The 22,449-nt window shown below is 41.7% G+C and overlaps 1 protein-coding gene across 1 annotated transcript; it reads right to left on the bottom strand.

Moving 5' to 3' along the window:
• Positions 1 to 672: 672 nt before the first annotated feature.
• Positions 673 to 20,758, bottom strand: kcnk12 (potassium channel, subfamily K, member 12). The gene is made up of 2 exons (XM_020091252.2): positions 19,872 to 20,758; positions 673 to 3,825 (listed from the first exon to the last, which is right to left on the bottom strand). Exons 1-2 carry the CDS (start codon positions 20,209 to 20,211, stop codon positions 2,933 to 2,935), a joined length of 1,233 nt encoding a protein of 410 aa, XP_019946811.1. The 5' UTR covers positions 20,212 to 20,758; the 3' UTR covers positions 673 to 2,932.
• Between the last annotated feature and the right edge of the window lie 1,691 nt (positions 20,759 to 22,449).

The following is a 22,449-nucleotide window of genomic DNA, read 5'->3' as shown; positions in this document are numbered from 1 at the left end:
GACAGCTGAGCCTGACTCTCTCTAACAGGTTACGTTCTTAAGGCTTCGTATCTGGATGGAGGGAGGAAGTAGAAATGCGTCGTCCATCTTTATTTACAGTCTAAGGTATTCAATAATATGAAGCTATAGCCAGCAGCTGGTGAGCTTAGTTTAGCATTAAGACAGAGAATGGGGCAATAGCTGGTTAGTCATAGAACTAGTAATTTTCAAATGAATTTAACAATTCATGTGTATAATTTGTTTACCAATGAGGAAGTCAGCTTAGCATAGTGTAAAGACTGGCACTACACCTAAGCTCGTAGACAAACTGTTTTATGGGGTATTATGTGCCAAACTATTTCTTGGTTGGCACAAATTGCTAGGTAACCCATGGAGGTTACTGGTTTTCAGGCATCAAAACTGGAGGCAGCTAGCCTAGCTCTCCCCAAGGAATCTGCCTCCAAGACTAGCTCGTTTAAAGCAAACAAATTAATATGTTCCGCCCCGTCTGTTGAATACGATAGCCGAGAGAGTTCAATGCACTGGACACATTTCCATTGTCTTTATTTGCAGTGCGTTTCTTTTATTTGCACGTGTTGTGACGTTTTGCACCGCATATGTTGTCAACTTGATGAAGTTGTTTTCTTAATTTGCTTTTTTTTTTTCAATTTGCATGTGTTTTCTTACTTTGTAGTGCATTTAACCCTCTCAGCCATCATAATTCAATTAGATTTTTATGACAAAATAGCTTCTGGTCTTTATGCTAAATTTGAGCTTTAGCTTCATATTCACAGCACAGATGTGAAGTGCTGTCAATCTTCTCATCTAACTGTCAACAATACATCAACATGCATTTTTCCAAATCTTTCCAAATATTCTTCAACACTTGAAATACCTGTGTTAACTCTATGACCATATTGTTTTGTGGGTAGGTAAATTCTGAATGCTGCATCTCATCAGTCTGTTGACGGATTGTGTGAGAGACATGACAGTGACCTCTTCAGTCATCCACATGTAGATAATTGAAAGCTATACTGTAAGTAGAAAAATAGACTTTAAAGAGTCCTCTGTATTATATACATCTATCTTGTATGGCTTTACCATAATGGCATGCAGGAAAAAACTAAGACAAGCCTGAAGATTGAACTACCTGAGTCATTTTTCTCTAGTCCTCTCAGTGAGACTGGGGAGTGAAGGAAATTATTCAGCTCTATGCTCTGAAGTGATAAAATACAACATAGGACAGATCTAGATCCGTGTCACACCTTGAGAGCGCTTTTTAAGATGTTCCAGTTCCTCATGTGTATATACATTTATGGCATGTCTCATATTCACAGTGTAAAGGGTGATGAGCGTGAGGAGAGAGCAGAGATCTGCAAGAAAAAGGAAGCAGGAGGGTTTTGGTGCAATGTGTGTGAAGTGAATGCAGAGATGAAGAAGTGAGCGGCCCGCGAGGATATTAAGATGATGAAGATGGACGCCAGGAGGAGTTGATTTGAGAGGCAGTTGATCTATATCGGTTGTGAATTTGGAATTTATTCTCTCTCCTACAATCAATGTCTTCTCCTCTGTCTTCCTGTTTACAAACATTTACATCACAGATTCCTCAGAGTAGATCGCTCCTGGCAACACGGACATCGCAAATGAAGCCTGACAGGGTAGCACCCTGTTTCCGAAAAACGTCTATCCATTAAATCTTGGCTACACATTTACACGGAAATCAAGAGGAAAATCAACCTCTACAGGCTTTCTTTCACCCTGGATGAAAACGGAAAATGTCCAGGAAGGATAAATCAATACAAGAATCTATAAAGTTTGTGTTCCCACTCCAGCGAAAGAGATTGAACCGGCTGTGTTTGATTAATTTACCATAATGTGCCAATAACAATAATTTGCTTCCTTTCAATCCCTTATATTTAACTTCAAGCAAAAATAAACTCACCCTCCGTTTATTTAGTTTTAAAAATACATAAGTCTGCTTTCAACGAATAATTAATACATTGCAAGCTTTTATCATTTGTTTTCCTCGCAGACAGCTGAAGGCTTTAAAAAAAAAACACTGAGACAGAAACAGTTGGAAGGTGCCGTCTTTTACCCTTCAAGTCAAAGTCTCAGCCACCAAAGCATGTTGCGAGCTGATAAGAAGGCCTGTTCCTCTCTCACGAGAAATGGATTTTCATTCTTCAGCATGGCTCTTTTCCTCCATCTCCAGCAATGGGGAAACTACTCTTTGTAGCCCCTTAATCTCTTAAAAACCTCTGTTCACTACAGCCCCAACAAAATCAGCTACATCACTGCCATGCTTTCCACACACCGCCCCAGAAATGAAAGTAGTCACCTGAGGGTAGAAACTTGACCCGTGTCAAGAAAGAATGGGGATTGCACAATCAATTGAAGGTCTAGAAATGGTGCAAAAAAATGCATGAAAAGTATAATGCATAGTTCAGTATGTGCTATATCATTCTGTGATTACACTCGTCATGTCTATATCATTCTGTGATTACACTCGTCATGTCTATATCAGTATTAAATATGTACATTCATATAAACTGGCAAACTCCCACGAAGAATTAAGATTGCACTGACTACCTCCCTTGACTCAGAAGATTTCAGTCATGTAAGTCATATATATTGAGCATGTACAACAAACTATTTCAGCGGACTGATATTTAAGAGATATTTGTTCTTGGTTGGGTTTAAAATTAATGAAATGGGTGATGGGTGGTCCCCATGCTTCCCAATTTACTTAAGTTTTTGTTAATGATGACTCTGTGGTTCTCTCTTCATGCCATCATCATCAAACCATCAAAATCATTGCCTGTAACGTCACCACAGGCTTGTATTTCCAAAAGTATCTAAATAAAATTCAAAATGTATCATGCATAACAAGTTACACTGGTGATCCATTTCAAAAGCGTCAGGGTTTGTTGCACATCCTGTTTGACTGTGCCTTCTACCTTGAGTTACTCGTCTCTGCCAGCCTGTTGTTCATGATACCGAGGGCTCCAACCCCCCCGGAGAAACCATTAATGCGCGAGCTGCCACAGACTGTCCTGGGATATCCATTGGCTGACTCAGATAGCTGCTTCTGCATGATGGCCAGTGACACCTTGTTGGAGGCTGCCAGGTCTTTCATGGAGATCATCTCCCCGGATAGTCTGCGTCCCTCAGTGTCACTATCACAAGGTTCTTCGGAGTCGGGTGGCTGGCCAAACCGACCCTGGCGACCCCGGGAGCCCGGTCGGATGGCGTTGCGTCTGCCCAACAAGACGTTGGCGTTACTGCAGCGCTGGCAAAACAAGCAGCTCATTTTCTCTAGGATCCAGTTGAGCACCTGCTTGATGACGATAGAGATGACATTGAAGAGCGAGTAGATGCAGCACACGCCCATTAGCATGAAAAGGAAGTTGGCCACCCTGTAGAGGCTTTGGTATTCATAAGCGGCGCTCTGGCTGCTGACGTAGTCCCCAAAGCCGATGGTGCTAAAGGTGACGAAGCAGAAGTAGAGCGAGTCTAAGTACGCCCAGCCCTCAACGGGGGTGTACATGGCTGATGCACAGCAGGAGATGGTGATGGCTGACAGGCCGAGAATCAGCATCACATGGTACACAGAGGGCTTCCAGCCTGGGAGGGAGTAGGCTGAGAAGTCATGGCGAATGCCTGGCGGGAGTAGACCACTGTTCCTGATTCGTCGCTCCCTTACGGCCTTCATCACCACGGCCAGCAGAGTGATGATGCGCTCCAGGAAAAGGTTAAAGAAGAGGATGGTGGCAGCGCAGCCCAGAAGACCATAAAAGATCAAGAACACCTTTCCTGCGACTGTCACAGGTGTTGTCATCCCAAAACCTGTGGAGACACAGGAGCAACATTAGACAGTGAGTTCCTTGAGCGAGTTTAAAAAGAAACTTTCAATTGCAGGGTGTCTTCAGTTTCCTCACAAGAAATTATGTTGCTGGTTTGAGATGAGGGAAGTGGTGCGTGAAAGCCAAACAATCTCAAATCTAAATGAGCTTTTCAAATAAGGCTTAAATCTTAGTTGTAAATATTTGTGGCAGTAATGAAAAATATCTTAAAGGGGGCTTGATTTGGGCACACACAAGTGATATCAAGGAAATACTGGGTGATAATTTGTGATGATTAATTTGTGAAAGTCACAGTAATGAGAAAAGTGACAATAGGGTAATAAATAATAATAGGAACATTCTGTATTGCAAGTGAAGATACATGCTGTGAAATAAGAAATAATGAGGAGAAATAGCAACTAATGTAAAACCAAAAGTTACAATTACTCGATGTAGAACAAAATACAAAACACGTGTATGACATGTATGAGTTGTATCCAATGACAGTCTCACACTTAACATTTTATTAAATTAAATAAACATTATTCAGAAGCTTGACACTGACATAAGTTAGATGATATTAAAGAGACATTTTTTTTCTTTCCTTGTGCCTCGTATGTTTTTTTGTTTAATTGTAAAGATCTGCAAAGTCAGCAGTAAAGAAACTCCTCCCTTGCACAGAAATCACTGCTCCTGAAGCTCCTCCTGAAGCTCCTGAAGCTCCTGACCATCATCAGTCGTCCAGCCAACATTTCTGCATCATCGTGACATCTCAATGCCTCACATTTGCATAATGCACAACTAGCAGCTAGCCTGACGAAGCAGATAAAGTGAGAGCAGAGGCTGACATTTATACTCGCGCTGGAAGCAGTTGACCAATCACAAGAGAGTGGGCCAGCTGGCCAATCATCGGGAGGGGGGCCTTAAAGAGACAGGAGCTAAAACCAAGTGATTAAGACAGAGGCTGAAAAGAGGAGCTGCAGCAATGGACAGTCTGAGGAAAGTGATGTGTTAGCTAAATCAAAGCATGTAATCCTTTTAAACTAATAACCGACATTTGAATATGAACCTGAAAATGAGCATAACATGTCTCCTTTTACAGTAAGTATATGTTTGCACACAAAGCCATATGCCGTTGTGTATACAACATATGTTTATATAGAGTATTTTCTATACTGTTCATTACTGTTGGTGGGGCCTGGAAAATCAAGGACGCAGGGGTCATATCGAAGGGAGGAGATTGTCAGGAATAAGCTTAGGTAAGCCTTTTGAATCCTTTTTTTTCTGGGCTGTGCGGTTTGGCCTCCTGCTATTTTCTGATTTCTTAGTCAATTAGACTGAATGTTCGAGCAGCGGCAGGGGGTTATGAGAGGAGAGGAGAGGAGAGGAGAGGAGAGGAGAGGGGAGGAGATGAGAGGATGTTTATGGATTCTGTTGCATGTTGAATGTGCACTTCTCCGTTTCAAGAGTGTCACAGGTGCTACTTACAAATTCTTTTACCACTTAAACACACTAACAGCAAATACACAGTTTAAATCCTTAATCCTTCCAATATTTGTTGTAGTTCATAACATAATAATACAATTATTATAAGGTACTTCCAACCATAAGTGTTAAACCAGCCTGACCGAATTGCCATTGCTGAAAAGTGTAAATTGAAGTGAAGATACAATATAAATATAAACATTATAAATTGTATGCATATAGATATTATAGATATATTTTTTCATACAAGTGTAAAATCCACACATATTCGTCAGCTAGAAGGAGACTTTAATTAATGCACCACTCATCTATCACATCTGCTGTTGTTTGATTTCTCATGTGCAATCATTCTCCTCTTACATGTGTACATTATATGGTTATTTGTTTTCACACACACACATCACCCATTCTTTTATATTCCAGGGTCAATGTGAGCATACACACACACGTGCATGCACACACAGACACACACACACACACACACACTTGAAACCACAGGCAATGTCACCCAACAAATAAAATCGTGCTGAAAGATCAACTAGTTCACTTCCAGGCCAAGGTTAATTGATTCTTTCATCATGTCCATCCACCATTTCAGTCTTCTCTGAAGATGAGGGCAGCGCGTTTCCCCCATTAAACGTGAATCTGTCTCTAACCATCCTTGTCAGGTAATAAATGACATCAATATCCAGCCAGTGGTTCCTTTATGATGCCCAAAATGGCTTTTTCGACCTTATCTCTCCCACTGGAAACCACTCTTGTGTGGGTTTGCTGTTGACACGCTGGGTCATTTAGATCAACGCTGATTGATACAGATTGTGTTTTAGAGCCAAGGGAAAATAAATATAAACCCACGTATACACACACATTATGGTCTCACACACACACATGCACAGATTTACTTTTCTAGGTTTTCTACATTACATCAGACATTGAAAAATCTGGTGTTGTCAACAGCCTTTTCAGACATGAAGTCCAGAGAAGGTGAGAATTAGGTTCGGACTCCGTGGAGTTTGCCTTTCACACATGAAGAACGCAGCGGGAGATTCTCCTCTCAGACGTGCTCAAAACAACAGGAACATCTCCACATCGTCCGGGTGAGGGGTGGTGCAGTAGGCAGAGACAGGACAAAACATATCATTTCCGCTGCAGTGTCTTTGTTTACACTGGCATGAGATCACATCAAAAGCTCTCTTGACATCTGCATTGGTGTCTTCTGAGTTATTTGTTTTCTTTTTTCATTTTTGCATATGTCTCCTCTCAGAAACGTGCCCAACTCCTCCAGAAGATCTCGTGCTGTTTTTTCACATGAGCTCACTTAGACATTCCCCAGGTTTTTTTATTTAACCAGGTGGTCGGCAGGAAAAACTCCAGAGAAAGTTCAGCGCCTCTCCGGAGAACATCAGGAGATTACTGCTATTCATTGCATGTCTGAAAGCAGCTAAAGAAAGTAACATACAGTAGCGCAGTAACACACAGCCAGGCACTGTTGGCTAACAGGATGGTGAGGGGCAATGATAACCCAAATTAAGCCCTCCAGTGAAATCCTATTTTCCTGTTTCATAGTTAATTAATTAGCTGCCCATGACTCTCTAACCCAACTGAATCAGAGGGAAAACAGATTACATCTTTTCAGTGCGCGCAGAGGCAGTCCTTTGCACCGTCTCTCATTACCAAGTAAATTACCTAAGAGAGGAAAAGGCACCAGGCATCGATTCAGTGTAGCGTTTCAGAGCCATTACTCCAGACTACTGTGTCAAGACGCATTAGGGACAACAAAACAATAATAGAAGGTAAAGGACTGAGCTGAAACCAAACACGCAAACACTCTGGGACTTTATTCACAAATACTTCTTTATTTATACTTTAAAACTAAAGGTTGAAGTGCCAGGAACAGACCAATGATCCTGCTGCTGACCTCACACAACACTTTGCACTCTGTCCAAGCCAGGATGAGATTTTAATCCTGCAGAACTTGATCAAGCAGGACATCATATGTGTGCTAATCCAATTCAATCAAAGCCTTGGGAGAATATTTACCCATTTGCATTAAATAAGGTATGCTCAACTCAACATTGAAAATGATGCTTGCATACTCAATTACACACTGGAGATTCAACCAGAGGGAAAGTGATGGAAATGGTGCCATTAGTATCCATTAATTACCATTTGACAGCTTTGCACAGAGAAGAAGAAGCAGCTTTAATGGTTATCAGACTGTGGGGAAATGAAATGTGGGGAGAGACCTAGATAGATCATAAGCGGACTGCAGTGACTCCAGCGTTCAGGTCAGCATTTATTGTCAGGGATCGAGGTAAAATCACATGTTCTGAGGGGCAATCACGGAGTTGACACAATTTAGAAAGAGCAGCTCTCATTACAGGCCAATGGCAAGTTACAATGGCTCATTAAAGGGGGCAGTAAAGTCAGGACCTAAATAGCACAAACCACAGAGTGCTGCTAATAGATGTATTGATGGACTGCTCTGCATTTCATTTGCTCCCCTTAGTAGAGGACTCCTCTCCAAACAGTAATTAGTCATGAAATTTTACACCAAAGGAACCACTCTGAGGGAAACAGGACTGTGCAATCAGACTCAACAGGTTTTTCATTATGTGAGGAGCTGTCAGCACAAAGGAGCTAACAGCAGCTGTGAAATGGTCCAAAGTGTCCAAACTCTCCACAGCTCAGAGAGCAGGAAGTCAAATTTACTCTGTCATATTTTCAATGTACCTTTAAAAATAACGAGATAATCACAGTGAGGTTATATTTTCAACAAGGTCCATTTGTGTGTTGTTTTATGATGTTTGTTTGTTTGTTTGTTATCAAGATTAAGCAAAAACTACAGGACGGGTTTCCTCAAAACTTGGTGGAAGGATGCAGGGTAGATCAAGGAAAAACTTATTTAATTTGCTGTTGATCAAGGATACTTTTTTCACTTCCTTCAACATTTCAAGTTTGATTTTTATAATCCACTAAACCCCACTTCTGTTAAACTCATATTTTCAGTGGGATAATTGATGCCTTTTAAAGCTTCAGTCAATATTGGTCAACACTGATTTAGTCAGAATCTTTTACCTGACCATTTTTCAGTTTTAGACTCTGAGCCACTGCCATGGGTATTTTTCTTTAAGATCAAAAATCATGCATTAATACCTAAGTAATAATTTGTCTGTTTGATTGTTTGTTTATTTGTTTGTGAGCAGGTTTCTTACTACTGTGGTATGACCCAAGAATGAACCCAACAGACGGATGCAGAATTGTTGTCCCTTTTCTTTAACATTGTCCACTAGTTTTTTTTTAACATTTTCAATTTATTCTTGGAGAATAATTCATGGATCTTGATGAAAAAGATCAGGCTTGTTTAGGGGACTGTGTGCAATTTGGTGCAGATCCAAATATTGTGACTTAAAAAGTGATTTCCTGATGGGGACTGTTGAACTTTGGTGGAGGTATGAGCTCAGTGCCAATCTACCTTCCACATACTACGTAAATCTTCAAGTTGCAATGACCAAAATTTATGATACTAAAAATCAGTCAAATCATTAAATATATTGGAAATGGGAGCTTTGTGCTGGGTTAGCCCTAACCCAGTATCCTCCAAATCAGCACACTTCTTCAGCTCTAGGGAGCATTTTAGTGTATTTCCACTCTTTGTTTTGGTTTCCTGACCTATTGATTCAACACCTATTGATTCCTGACTTATTGAAAAGGTAATGTATTGATTCATTGTACTGAGGCATTCAGATTTAGTCTCCCAAAGCTGGAGAAGAACACAGAACAGCAGAAAAATACAAAAGAGCCAGTTCAAGTGGACCAAAGCTCCTAATGGAGACCCACATGAGAGTGGATGGTAACTAAAAGCACTCAGTTATGTTTCTGTGTTTGAACCAAGGACACGCACTACTCTCTCTCAGTAGCATTGAGACTGAAGGTTACCGCTAAAACACACACACCTCCCTGGAGCACACAAAATGGACTCAAAGATTCATTATGGGAAATGTTTTCCAAACCAAACATCAAATCTCCTCATGTCCCCAATTGATGAGCTTAAAAAACAAGCCCCCAGTCAACAGCTTCCCACAGGGAAAGGTCGTAAATTGGCGTGATAACAGCAGCAACAGAAAACGCCACACATGCTCGACCCTCTATGTTTCTTGCTGCAAACAGGAAACCATTAGTCATGGGGCAACTTGGCGGGGGGTCTGCAGAGAGGACAGAGGAGGGCTGAGGGAACAGCGACTCTGCGGACATCATTGCCGCACCATCTGCTGGGGAAATGCCAGGGTTTCTAATGTAGGAAAATGCTGACATGATGATTAAATAATAGGTCCTATACAAGTTTAGTTTGAGATCTGTGCATATTAAACAAATGCTATGAAATATTAATAAATCTCCCGAAGCCTACATACTACAATATATCCTATGGGGCCCTCAAGCAAAACAATGTGGCTTTGAATTTCACAGAGCTCACTCACACACGATCCATTAATTTCTGCTGTCAAAGCATTGATAATGAGTGTTCTCACTGTTATACATGGCTGTGTAGTAATTTAAGATAATGGACTGTGGTGATCATAATGAAACATGTAACCAAGAGTCATTAAAGCTGGTCAATACGCATATAGATTACAAACCCAGTCAGTGAACAACAACATAAAATATACCTCCGTCTTCTGATTCAGTGATTCCTTTGGCTCCATCTTGACTGAATCAGGACCCGCTGTTTTCAATCGTATCTCGCCACTTAATTCCTTGGCGAAGCGAAACCAGGGGGATTGATGAGTCCGCCGCTGTCCACATTGATTTGTTGTCAAAAAAAATATGCTGCACTGACTTTGGATCTGCGCCAAAGTTTTTTTTTTTTTTTCAGTTCTCCGTGTTCACATCATTTTAAAAGAACAGAAAAACAGAACCGGACAAACAGGGTGTGTCATTATTCAGTTTCACAGTCAAGGTAGAACAGGGGTTATATAAGCAAAATTAAAGTTAAGAGTCATGTTGCTTCGTCGTTCATCTGCAAACAGGGAACAGAGATTTTGTCCTCTCAATTTGACTGAGGAGTAATTCTCTCGTCGGATTAATAGCTTCTCCCTGATGGATCTGAAGGCGACGTCCTTGTGCTTCCCTATTATCTTGCACTGTCAATGTTTGAATAAAAGCTTGGCTACATAACGCCCCTCTTGTATTATTCCAAAAAGCAAACACACCTGCTCAGGTGGAGCTTTTGAAACACTATCCCCCTCAGGTCAGTGTGATAAGCCTCCATGTTCAGCATCACTGATAACACAGATCTGGAGCTCATGCAGTACCATGGTAACGCTACCTTCAGTGGTGGGATGTAATAGACTACATTAACTTAATTACTGTTCTTAAATAGATTTATTTTAGGGAACTTGTAACTTTCAGCATTTCACTACCAGCAAATATTTGTGTTCACATTGTTTTTCATATTTTTTCAAGGGGAATTGGTCCACTGATCCAATCAGAGAAGACAGGTAGCATCAGACCCTGCCTCCTGCAGCAGCAGCATCACTGATGAAGAAACAGTGCAACAACTCAACCACATTGATGAAACAGGGAACAGGCTATACTCTGCAAGTACTTCTGCCTATAATATATAAGTACTTATTTACTTTTACTCTAGTAGAAAATGTAGTGTGTCAAGTTTACTGTCACTTGATCCAGGAGTGAATGCTGATTGTAGCCATTCCCTTTGCAGACAAAAGCCACATGTTAATGGATTTTTTGACTAGTGGAAAAGAGACTTTACTTTTACTTGGGTACATTTTTGTCAAAAATATTACTTCCTCTGCCACTGGCTACATTTATTGTACTGTCAGTCTCTCACAGCTGCTCCAGCTTTTTAGGCATCTCATGAAAAGAGTGTGATCACATGCTACCATGAAATGAATGCTTTAGCTTTGGTGGAGTTTTGATTCAATGTTTTTTCATTACTGCTAATGTGAAAGCACAAGTCCCTGAAATTTAAAGCCTTGCAAAAAATTGATTCCTGTCAGGCCCTGCTAAATTACTGACAGCTGCAATAATGATCCTGGATCATAGAGGCTGGGCACCAGCAAGGTGTCTCGGAGAAATGATGAGGCGATGCTCTGCTGCTCACAATTAAATCATGTTTTACTTACTATTAACTCAAAGGGCCCACTACGAGTCTGAGACAGTGACTCTGTCAGTGACTGTCGGTGGCTCAGTGATCTCTGAATGCTGGCATGAGGACAAAGAAACTCATTTGGCTACATGTTATCCTGGTATTTTCCAGGGCGGTAGATTAATTGAGAAACTCACATGGTTTTACTGGTAGAACATTTTCCTCCTGATAAAGAAGGCTTGTGAGCACAGCTTCCTCTAATTCACACAGGCGAGTGCAGTGGGTGTTCTACACCTGTCTGTTTGGAATGTTCTCTTGTCCTGTGTTAATGCTCCAGAGCTACTTCTCAATTATTCCTTGTCCTCAGTGAGTCCTCAGTTCTACAATACACTGTCACTTTTTTATAGTTAGTGTGCTGGACATTGTGTGCAGAGCTTTTTATAAACTTTGTTCAGAGTGAAGTTAGGAAACTTTGTGTTCATCCGACCAGGTTTATCAGCACTGAAGAAGTTTGAATGATTTATGATTTACTGCTATTTAAGAGGTCTGTTAAGCAATTGATACAATCTTCAGACATAAGTTCACAACTTGTCAACTTGCTCAAGCCATTAACAATACACATGCCAATTGTGAAGCTGATAAGATGAATGGTTTCGCTAAATATGTCTTCCACTTAAAGACACATGGAATAACAGACATTTGTGGAATAGGTAGGTAGATTATATAGAAACATTGAACACGAGTGGCTCATGTACAGCAGCTGCCATTTCTTTACCAGCTGTAGTGTTTAAATTGCAGGTGATTAATCTCAATAATAGACTTACTATAACAGCAATATCCATAACTCCTAATTGCATGTGCTCCATGATCAAGCTCCAGGGATGACAAAGTGCTTTGTCAATGTAATCTAATCATGACCAACCATCTCACTGATTCAAGGTCATACTCAAAATCCACATGTGTCTCTTCTCCTATGAGTTACACTGTTATAGGATTTTAGACTTTTGATTCATCTTGAACCTGACATTTGATTTAACTATTTTACATTTAACATTATTCCAGTGTTTATGTTCAGTCATTTGACAGATGCTCTATTGCAGCATGTTTATCTCCCTGCTCTCACACAAGCAACCCTTCCTTGACACCCAGAGACAGATGGACGGCTGCCAAATCATGCTGTTTGCCAACTTGCTCTTAGGTTATTAACACTGATAACTATTTATATTCATGGCCCCTAGATGCAGATACATGTTCCGCTGGTGCAGAAGTGCAATAGTTGTGTAAGACTTCCTGCAATGAGATGACATTTTTGCCACTTTTCAGAGAGAGAAGGACTTATCGTCTTATGGGGGGAAGTTTAAAATCTCATAGCTGCAAGTCAGCATTCGCATCATGGTTGGTGAAACTGATGATGATCGTAATAGTAACAGAAGGGAAATTTAAAATGAACTTAGCCCTGATAGGAAGTGCAGAGAGCACACAGAGTTTATCCTCTCCTTGGCTTGCTGGTACAAAGAGCAGAATCAGTGAAATGCTAATCAGAAGCACAGAAAATGTGCTGTGTCCTCTAAAATGATCTTGGCATCGCTCGGCCGGGATGATCTGACCACGTGAGTTACAGGTTGTGGGTGAGTACACGCCTCGGCGTGTCGGGGCAGATTTATGATCCACAGTGACAGAACACAGAAAGGCGTACACTCTCAGCAGGTTGCCTCTTACACACACACGGTACACACACACAGGTTTGAGTAGCTATACTTATGTGGACATTTACTTTAATTCATTGCGTACAGCCTAACCAGAACATTATCCCTAACCTTAGCCATGACCACAATCCACATCCCACTCCTAACCTTAACCTGGACCTTAGAAATGACATTTTACTTAATTCGGAGCAGGCTTTGGTCCCCATGAGGTCTACAGGTCTGTGTTTACAATAGAAAAGGTTATAAACACACACACACATGCAGGCAAACACACACACACACACGCATGTACTCCACACTAGGGAACAGTGCAGTGAGTCTGTTTACCAGCTTGCATCTATTTTTATCCACTGGATGAATAGTAATCATTTTGTTGGCCCCCCTATAGTTGGATTTATGACACTGAGGCTAATGACATTCCCCTTCGCCTCACCTACAATTTCTTTAACTTGTAATGGGCAAATGTAAACATGCTAACATGCTACACTAATGGTTCTGAGTTTGAACCCAAGTTTCTGTTCGGACTTTGCATGTTCTATTCTCCAGCTTCCTCCCACAATCCAAAGGCATGCAGGTATCAGATTATGTGATGACTCTTCAGCCCACTTTGACCCTTGCAGCAGTGTAGCTAATGGATGGAGAGGAGTGTAATTGTATCCCAATTATCGTTCATTATTTTACATAACATATCAATGTAGGTGTCTTATAGGCTATAATATTTGAGCATATACATTTACATATCTGATATCTGATAATGGGAATTTATTTTTAAACTTTGGTTCAATAGATCGTCTCCGCCGGCTCTTATGGGGCAACTGCAACAAAATGAAATGTCCACTTATAGTGTATTTGTTTCACCAAGAAAAGCCTTACAGGGTTACTTTGAGTCTGGCAACATTACACAGGTCTGGCTCAATGAGAAGTCTCACTCTCAAGTGTCTTGAGACTTGAGTTCATGTAAGAATTGGAGTTGGAGGGATGTCTGCAGTTACAGAGAGGAATTCAGATTTTCCTCAGAGAATTATTAAACATCGTCTGATGTGGACAATGACAATAAAGCTTTTTTACTTCGATGGTCGTCCCTTCTTCTACAGAGTATATACAAACAAAGAGCTCCAGGGTTGTTGCCAGACACTGAGCAAAGACGCAGAATAAGAATTTGAGCCTTTTATGGTTGAAAAAAAACCTCTTAGACAATGGACATGTCATGGCCCTTCACTGTTACCACATAAGATTACATTGTTGTCACTGCTGTTGTGTTGCAGCAGTTGGCAAAGTCTATCTACTGGACCAATTCCAAAGTACCATTCATTTACACACACACACACACACACACACATTTAACAACATAAAGCCCAGGTTGAAAAATACTGGAATTGCCCTTTAAGGTAGAAATTAGATACATAATGCAACAACTAGATTAATTCCGACACAGTCTCATCATTCTCTCTTAGAGCCTCAATTCCCTAATCGAGGATACACTCGTGTTGAGGATCTGGACAACACCCAATCTAGACAAACCCTCCGTGCCTTGCATGCATTCATTCCCTCTGACTCTGTGATTTTGTGGTTAAGAAGGACGGCATCAGACACCAGATAGGAGATAGAATCACAGTGACCAGCTCCAAATGTTTTCATATGATCTATGCAATATGAGAAGCTTCTATTTTGTAACACAATTACAATGCTTCACCACAGAAACACATCGTATGAAATGTGCAGGGGCTCAACATGACAAAGGAGCCGAGTTAAGATTTGTGATTAGTTTAAAAACAGGAGTCAGGCCTTTGTGGGACAGTCTGAACGGTGCTGTGGGAAGAAACAGAACGAGTTGATGCACACCAATGAATCTGCTTTCACAGATTGCAGGCCGAATTCCCAACCACCTCCTGAAAGAACGCTCACAACAGACACAATTGCAACAACACAGATGGTTTTGTTCTGACTAGGCAGCACCGAGCAGTTAATCTAAATGAGAAAGCAAAACAAAAACACAGACGGCCTTGAGGAATCCACTCCCGTCTGTCATGTGGCATTTCACAGTGCCTAAATGCCAAATGCACGCTCCACCAGTCTGAGGTGACTCAGAGGTGAGGTAGCCTCAGAGAGATGTGAATTACAAGGCGTGGCAGCGTACAGTACAGAGGACAAATGTGGTGTGCAGTTCTCCTCCAGACACATCGGCTTTGGTCAGACAGGCGTGTAATAGTCACACTAACCCTACAAGTCTGCTTAAATGAGATGCTGAAGCCAATTCAACACTTTTTAAATTGGCACAAGACAAGGAGGAGGATAAATGCCACTAAGCCATTAGGTCTGATTGTTTATTCACACTTTGAATCATGGGAGAGGACATGGGAAATCAATGTTGTTCTCATAATAAGCTTTTAGTCTTTTGTGTTGACAAAATTACTTTTTATCACAATATATGTGCTTTTGTGATCTCCAATAACTACTTTGTGATCACAGCAAAACAACATAATCCAGATTATATAACAATAATACAACACATGGTAAATAATAACATGCATGTCCTCGCTGGCCTTTTTGTAGTAATGGATTAGGTCAAATAATTGCTCCTTAAAGGTCCTACACTGCAACATGTCCTTTACATGGGTTTTTATGTTGCAGGTTCTGCAGTGTGCAGAAACCCATCCATAGCCCACTCATTGAATGTATACAAAGATGGATGACACGTCACCACATCCTCCCACTGAAGAAAGAATTAAGTCAAAATATCCCCCATATAGGTGCCCCCATCTTACAGTGGTGATGTCATTTGAAGCCACTGTCTCTGCTGCAGTCATGATAGTTCACCGTGTTTTTAAAGCAACAAACTCATTAAAACCAGTCCTGTCGGAAACATAAACACTTTACATCAGTGTGACAAGAATTTGGCGATAATGACAAAAACCAAGTAATCTACTCTATAGACATTTTGACTGTAAAATCAAAACGATAAACTGAAAGGCTAAAATGCTCTGAGGAAATGCACATTTAAATGACAAATGTCTGTGGGTTTGTTCCTATCAGCGACTTTTTTTTTCATATGGTAAGAAAGTTTTATTATTGCTGTTTCAGGCTAAATCTTGATGTGTGCTTCCAGTACACCTAATGCAACACAACAAACTGCAAACCAGACAATACAGTAGAGTTGCTTTAACACCTCTCTTACAGTGTCAGCACAAACTGTAAACTGCAGTTTAAACTGAAGCCACTAATGAGGATACTTTAACATTTAAATCAATGATTTGTGATGGAGGAGATAATGCCTGCATGTGAACCGAGGGAAGAGCCACAGTCATTTTGCTGCAGCACATCTCTGTACAACCAGGATTTCTACTTCTCTTAGCTCCACCCACTTCTGACATTTCGTCGTGAACAGCACCAAGGTTTAAATCTGCCCTCATTAAAAGGGGGAAACTGTGTAAAGGTCTGCTTCCTACAGTTTTTGTTAAACGGTCCTTTTTGCCTCACCTTCTTTTGTGACTTCTCTGAGTGGGTGGATATGAATGTGATGGAGCAGGAAGCTGTGGCTGCCAGGGGCAAGAACAGACAGGAGATACAGAATCTATAAGTCCAGGAATAAATGGGAACAGAATCCAAACCTGCAGTGGATTATTGTGTAGTAAAGCGACGAACGCTTAACCATCCTATGTAATATGTTCCACTCAATCTCAACAAGTTTAACGCCCTCACTAAGTACTCTTGACAAGTATTCATTCTGCTACTTCAAAACTGAGAGAGGATTTCTCCAAAATGTCACTGCAGCATCTTACAGTGAGACATACTGGCAAGCAGAGGACCTCAGAGAGCTGTCCTGATTGGCAGTCAGGACTTATCAATCAGCCCTGAGCATTACAAATAACTTTTGATATTAATAGAAAGTCTATTTGCAGAGCAGACTCTTGTTTATTTTTTAATGAGCAGACAAATAGCGAGGCTCCGTCTGAAAATGTAGGGCAGGACAACACAACGCAAGCAAGTGTTGGATACTGACAAACTCTTCAAACCTGCATTTCAACAAGATCAGAAGAAATGAAAAACATGAAGTGCTGCTTTAGTGGCTCAGTGAGAGTGAATTCCGACACAGTGGTGCTTTGAATTAGATGCCACGGTCAACGTGTTAACAGGCTCTCTGAGACCTGTTGTTGTTTATGGATCTATTATATGGACTGAGTGTTCTTTGAGCACCGAAGACAAAAATATTTTTGTAGTTGATTTCCTGTGTTCTGCTGCACACTACACACGTGACGTCTCTTTGCATCGGGATAATGTCCCACAAAGAAACATTGATTTTACACAAATAGCTTTTTAATGAAATAATTGACTTTGTTTGCAGCTTTAAAGTGCTATTTCAGCAGTTACACAATCATGATTTATTATGATGCCCTAATGGAGAAGGTATATAAAGATAGACAACATCATCACTCCCCAAAAGTGAAGAGTTTTGATTGGCCTCTGGTGGCTGACTGGGTCATAAACCCTGTCTCCTCCATGTTAGCGGATGAACAAGTGAAAAGGGAACAATCACATCAAATACATTTTTCACAAAAATTGTCTCTGTCATTTTAGGCAGTTCTGGTGTATGTTCAAGTGTTCATTTTTCCAGTTAGTTGGATTTTCAAAACAACAAATGTCGACCAGCTGGTGTCTAATCTGACCCAGAGCAGTGAGAGTGGACAGCACAAACCTCTGCAGCAGTAGAGATGACTGCAGGACATCTCTGTTCAGGAAATATTATAGTCATTAGCTGCTAATTGTGTGACATAATGATGGATTCAGTCTTTCAAATACAATTTGAATGCAAAAATATTATATAAATGCTCCTGTTAATAGTTTGTGTGTAGGAAATGTGCAAAAATGCAAACTGAATTGGAAAGCATCTGCTGTCAGGTAATAAAAAGCTAACGATGGTTGTAAAACATTCTGCTGGCAGAGTGGATTTAACACCTGTAATACTACCCTAGTGGACTATTTAAGGTGAAAGAGCTCATAATGGATGGTTGTATGAAGAAAATCACGTCACAGCTTGTTACACATCGGAAACCTAACTGTCTGTTTTTGCCATTAACTTAAACTATGTCTAATACGATAATTCAGTATTTTAAAAGATCAGAAAATAAGGAAATACAAAATAGGTCTCCTTTAGTAAAAGGCTGCTATGCACTTTTGTTTGCGGCACTATTGGCCAGTGAATTTGGCAGAGCCAATGGGTAAACAAGTGGGTAAACAAGTGCCTTAAGTGGCCATAGCTTCTTTTTCTGTTTTCAAAGTAATATCGTGGAGACACATCAGGAAGAGCAAAGTGTTGCTGCTGATTTGAAGCCTCTGCCACAGCAGAGTCAGAGGCGGGAAGTGTCTGGAGTGCGCAGGGGGATGCCGCTCTGATAAAGAGCTGTGTGGGGAGGCCCATAGATCCCTTTTATATCAGCCGCACACAAGCATGCAGAAAAAGTAGCACAGAAGCCAGAGGGGTGGGGGGGTGGAGATCAAAGCAAGATGGAAATCCAGACAGATACAAAACACGTCTGCAAAAGAAAAAGACAAACACTGTAGAGAGATCAACATCACCCTCTTTTTACCCCCAAGCAACCAAGTCACTGTACATGATCTGCTTTTCAGGGGAAACACTGCGCTGCTGCATGACAAGTGGAGCACAGAGGATTTAAAACCTGCCACAGACATGCACACAAACACAGTCTCTTCTGTGACTGGGTGAGCTCAGTCCATTGGCTCCCTGAGAGCTCTGCATTTATGCATCTGTATGTGGGGGTAGACAGTGGAAGAGCTACTAAAGCTCTGCTGACAGGTCTAAAGTGAATAAAGTTCTGACAGGTTCTCTGCTCATGTGGAGCCAATTCTCACTGTGTAGCAGCCACCAGCTTTCCTTATCACTCCCTTCGTCACAGTTTACAACACTCCAGGTAATAATTTGAGCTGCTGTCACCTCGAAAGCTGCTGCCGAGGATATGGTAGATGGTGTTGAGTGGTGGGGGATGAGTTCACCAGAACATCAGGCATGCAGTGCACCACACTGACTGTCCCTGCGAGGGACAGTTGCTCTTTTCTGACCTATTGCACAGTAAATGTTAAACGAGAGGGGAGCAGACGGGGGCCTCTCATTGACATTCCTGTTGGTTTGAATGGAAATGTGGCAAAAAAGGGGAGAAGACTGCACCCATGGGTGCTGTCCTATAGCCAAGGATGAGTGTGGCGTTCCAAATGGCAGACGGGTCAGATGTCGCCACTGTTGCCAAAGTGCCTCACTGCCAAAATGTAACACATGACTGGAAAAGAATTGCTAATCTGTTATTCTGTATGTAAGCCAGAGGGAGGAAATGAGCCTAAAGGGATGGCAGCACTAGAGCTTTTGACACCCAGCCTGTCAGTGATGACATGATTTTAATTTAACAAACAGAGGGCAGATTAATAATGACCATTCTCCAATTCATTTGCCTTGAATCCTCAGGTCATCAGGTAACAAAATGAATATTATGCAGATTCCCATTCATACTAAAAATGTGCTGTGAGCTAAATAGAAGGCATTTTTTGGAGTTTACTACTTTACATACTTTCTTTTATTATACTCCCTTAAATTTTCTGATTTGAAGTTGATTGATTTTTGCCTTCTGAATAAAACCACCTTGCCTTTGCAACAAGTATGTGGAGGACACCATGCTTGCAACCAAATGGACGCAATGGCCACGGGGAAACCTGTACATGCTGGATACCGTATAGATCACCCACCTATAGTCGACACCACAGTTCCAACAAAATAAAAAGCCCCTGTAAAATCCCATCGTGGCCTCAGAGCGTCAGCCCGGATGCCGGCGGCGATGGCGGCTTCATACTCCCTCAGGAAGGAGTTGAGGTCCCGCAGGCTGATGTTGAAGGTCTCGCTGAAGTTGAGGAGCGTCCCGTTCCAGCGCCCGTGGGCCCGCAGCTCCGAGGGCCGTTCGATGGCCGAGAAGACCGAGGCGCCGCACAGCAGGTACAGGACGATGAGGAGGGCGAGCAGCACGAAGCGGCCGTTGTCCTCGTTGAGGTGCAGGGAGCGGCAGCCTTGCAGTCGCTGGCCGGGCATCATCCAAATTTCAGCACCACTTGCGCGTCGGACAGCGACCAGCTCCGCACCGGAGGCGGCATCCACTCGTCTGCGGGTCTCCTGGAGGTCTCTGTCCTGCTTCTCCTCCTCACTGCACTTCTCCTAACAAAGCTCCTCCACTCAGCCCTGCACCTTGTCTCATTGTACTTGTGAAGTGATCATTGTTCTCAGTGGCTGCAGGAGAATGAACTAAAAGAAGCTCTACTTCATCCACAAAGGAGTTCAGGAGAAAAGCAGCGGGCGCGTAGTTTTCATGACAGATGTCCTCCTCCACTTGTGGCACTGCAGCTGCTGTAAAGTGGACTGCAGCTCCAATCCCAGCAGACGCGCGTCTTTGTGCCAACGCGACCAGCAGCAGCAGCAGTAGTATCCTCTTCTGGGTCCTCTGCACCAAAATGCTTCTCCCGGTAAATGACGCTCGAAAATTATGCAACTTGCAGATTTACGCGTCTCAGGAAAAGCCCCAATTGTGCTCACATAAAGTCGCGGAGCATCTTGAGCTTTGCATGCTTGGAGCTGCAGCCTTCATGTGCACACTGCATCCTCTGAGACAACTCCCCGCTGCAAATCAGGACGGAGGGGGGAGCATGTCCGTGCGTCCTGCAGCTGAGATAACCCTCAGGAAACAGAGGATGTACACTTGAGAGCAGCCGTGTTACCTTGTGTCATGCGCACTGAGGACACTCTACTCAACGTTACTCACTTTCTGCACCGTGGATAGCACAGATGAAAACAAAGACAGACTTCTGAGACTAAAAAGTTCTTCGAAGCTTGATAAAATAAATAAAAAGATTATCAATGTTAGTGGAAGAAAGAGTCAGATTAGTTAATGTAGTAAGAATATGACGGCGTAAGCAAAAACTGTCAATTAATCATCACTAAAGTAATCATTATGCAGCACAATAGCTCCTGTTGCAATTACATTTGGATGCATTGGATTTTTATTACCCAGACATATTCTGTAAGAGGTTATATTTGGAGCTGCACACAATTGTTCACAGTCATAAATATCAGTCTCATAAACATGTGTGGTTGTTTCATCAGGATCTAAGAATTATTCTCTGAGAAATCAAGAAAAATGGGGGAAAACGCCCAACGTTAGCCTAAAGAAAGTAGAAAAAAGGTCCTGAACTGTATATATATGTAATAACTTCTTCCTCGGGTCATGCCCCACGCCTCCACAAAATTTCATAGAAATCAGTTGATTAGTTTTTGTGTAATCCTGCAAACTAACTAACAAAGAAATTCAGATGAAACAAAACCATTTCTTGGTGGTAATGATTTTCATTTCATTAAATCATATTAAATTATTTTCTACATTGCGGTGACCTTGCAGAAAACTAGTCTGTTTACAATTTCTGGGAAAATCTATGACGACCTGGAGCTGGTAAACCATGAAAACATCAACTGGGGCTTTGAAAAGCATCAGTTATCCCCCAGTGAAACCCTGATGTGACTACAATTTCAGTAATGTCATAAAGAAGAGTTTGTCTTTTGAAGAGAGGACAGTCTTCACATTGCTGTGACAGGCAGTGGCTGTTTTTCTAATGAGAAGATGCTGGGGCTGCATGAGGTGGCCGTATTGATTATGCTTTCTAATCTAGCTAATTGGCTTACAAATATCAAGGCAGACTGCAGAGCAAGGGCAGACTCAGCACTGCTCCACACTGGCTGTCCTTGTCAATTCTAATGATTACCTCAAAAATATAAGAAAAAAAGCACAGGGCAGGGATTTAATAGAAGGAGACGTGAATGGAAATGTGTCTGTGGTATTGACAGGGTGTCTATCCATTTATTTAATTAAAGCATTAGCTCTCATGGGATCAAAATATGCTCATTAGTCGTTTCTGAGGGTGCACGACTTACAGGAAATAGTCAAACCACAGCATCACTGAAAGAACTGATCAGTGGAAATCTAGTAAAATACAATATGTCCCCCCCTCCCCTTCTTTCTCTCTCTTCAGTAATTTATGTTCTCCACCCACTAATTTCTTTTCAGGGTCATGTGGGGCCCGCAGACTGTCCCAGCATGCACTGGGCGGAAGAGCAGGCAAAGTCAAGGCACAGCACAGATGCCCAATCATACCTTAAGGCGATGTAGATTCTCTGGTCCATCTGATCGTGGGAGGAAAGCAGCACATCTGAAGCAGAGACGAATCCTGGCTCCATTTCTTCTCAGACGACTGAGATGCAGCATTTTAGACAACAAGTTGCTTTTCA

The sequence above is a fragment of the Paralichthys olivaceus genome, chromosome 14, assembly GCF_024713975.1.
Source record: "Paralichthys olivaceus isolate ysfri-2021 chromosome 14, ASM2471397v2, whole genome shotgun sequence".
Lineage (NCBI taxonomy): Eukaryota > Metazoa > Chordata > Actinopteri > Pleuronectiformes > Paralichthyidae > Paralichthys > Paralichthys olivaceus.
The sequence above is the reverse complement of the archived record's forward strand: the minus strand, read 5'-3'. Positions and strand labels throughout refer to the sequence as shown.

Excerpts from the sequence above, each read along its gene's own strand:
- kcnk12 (XM_020091252.2), bottom strand. The coding sequence starts at position 20,211 with ATGATGCCCGGCCAGCGACTGCAAGGCTGCCGCTCCCTGCACCTCAAC. Across the intron at positions 3,826-19,871 it reads AACTGTGGTGTCGACTATAG|GTTTTGGGATGACAACACCT; the intron begins GTGGGTGATCTA and ends GTGTCTCCACAG.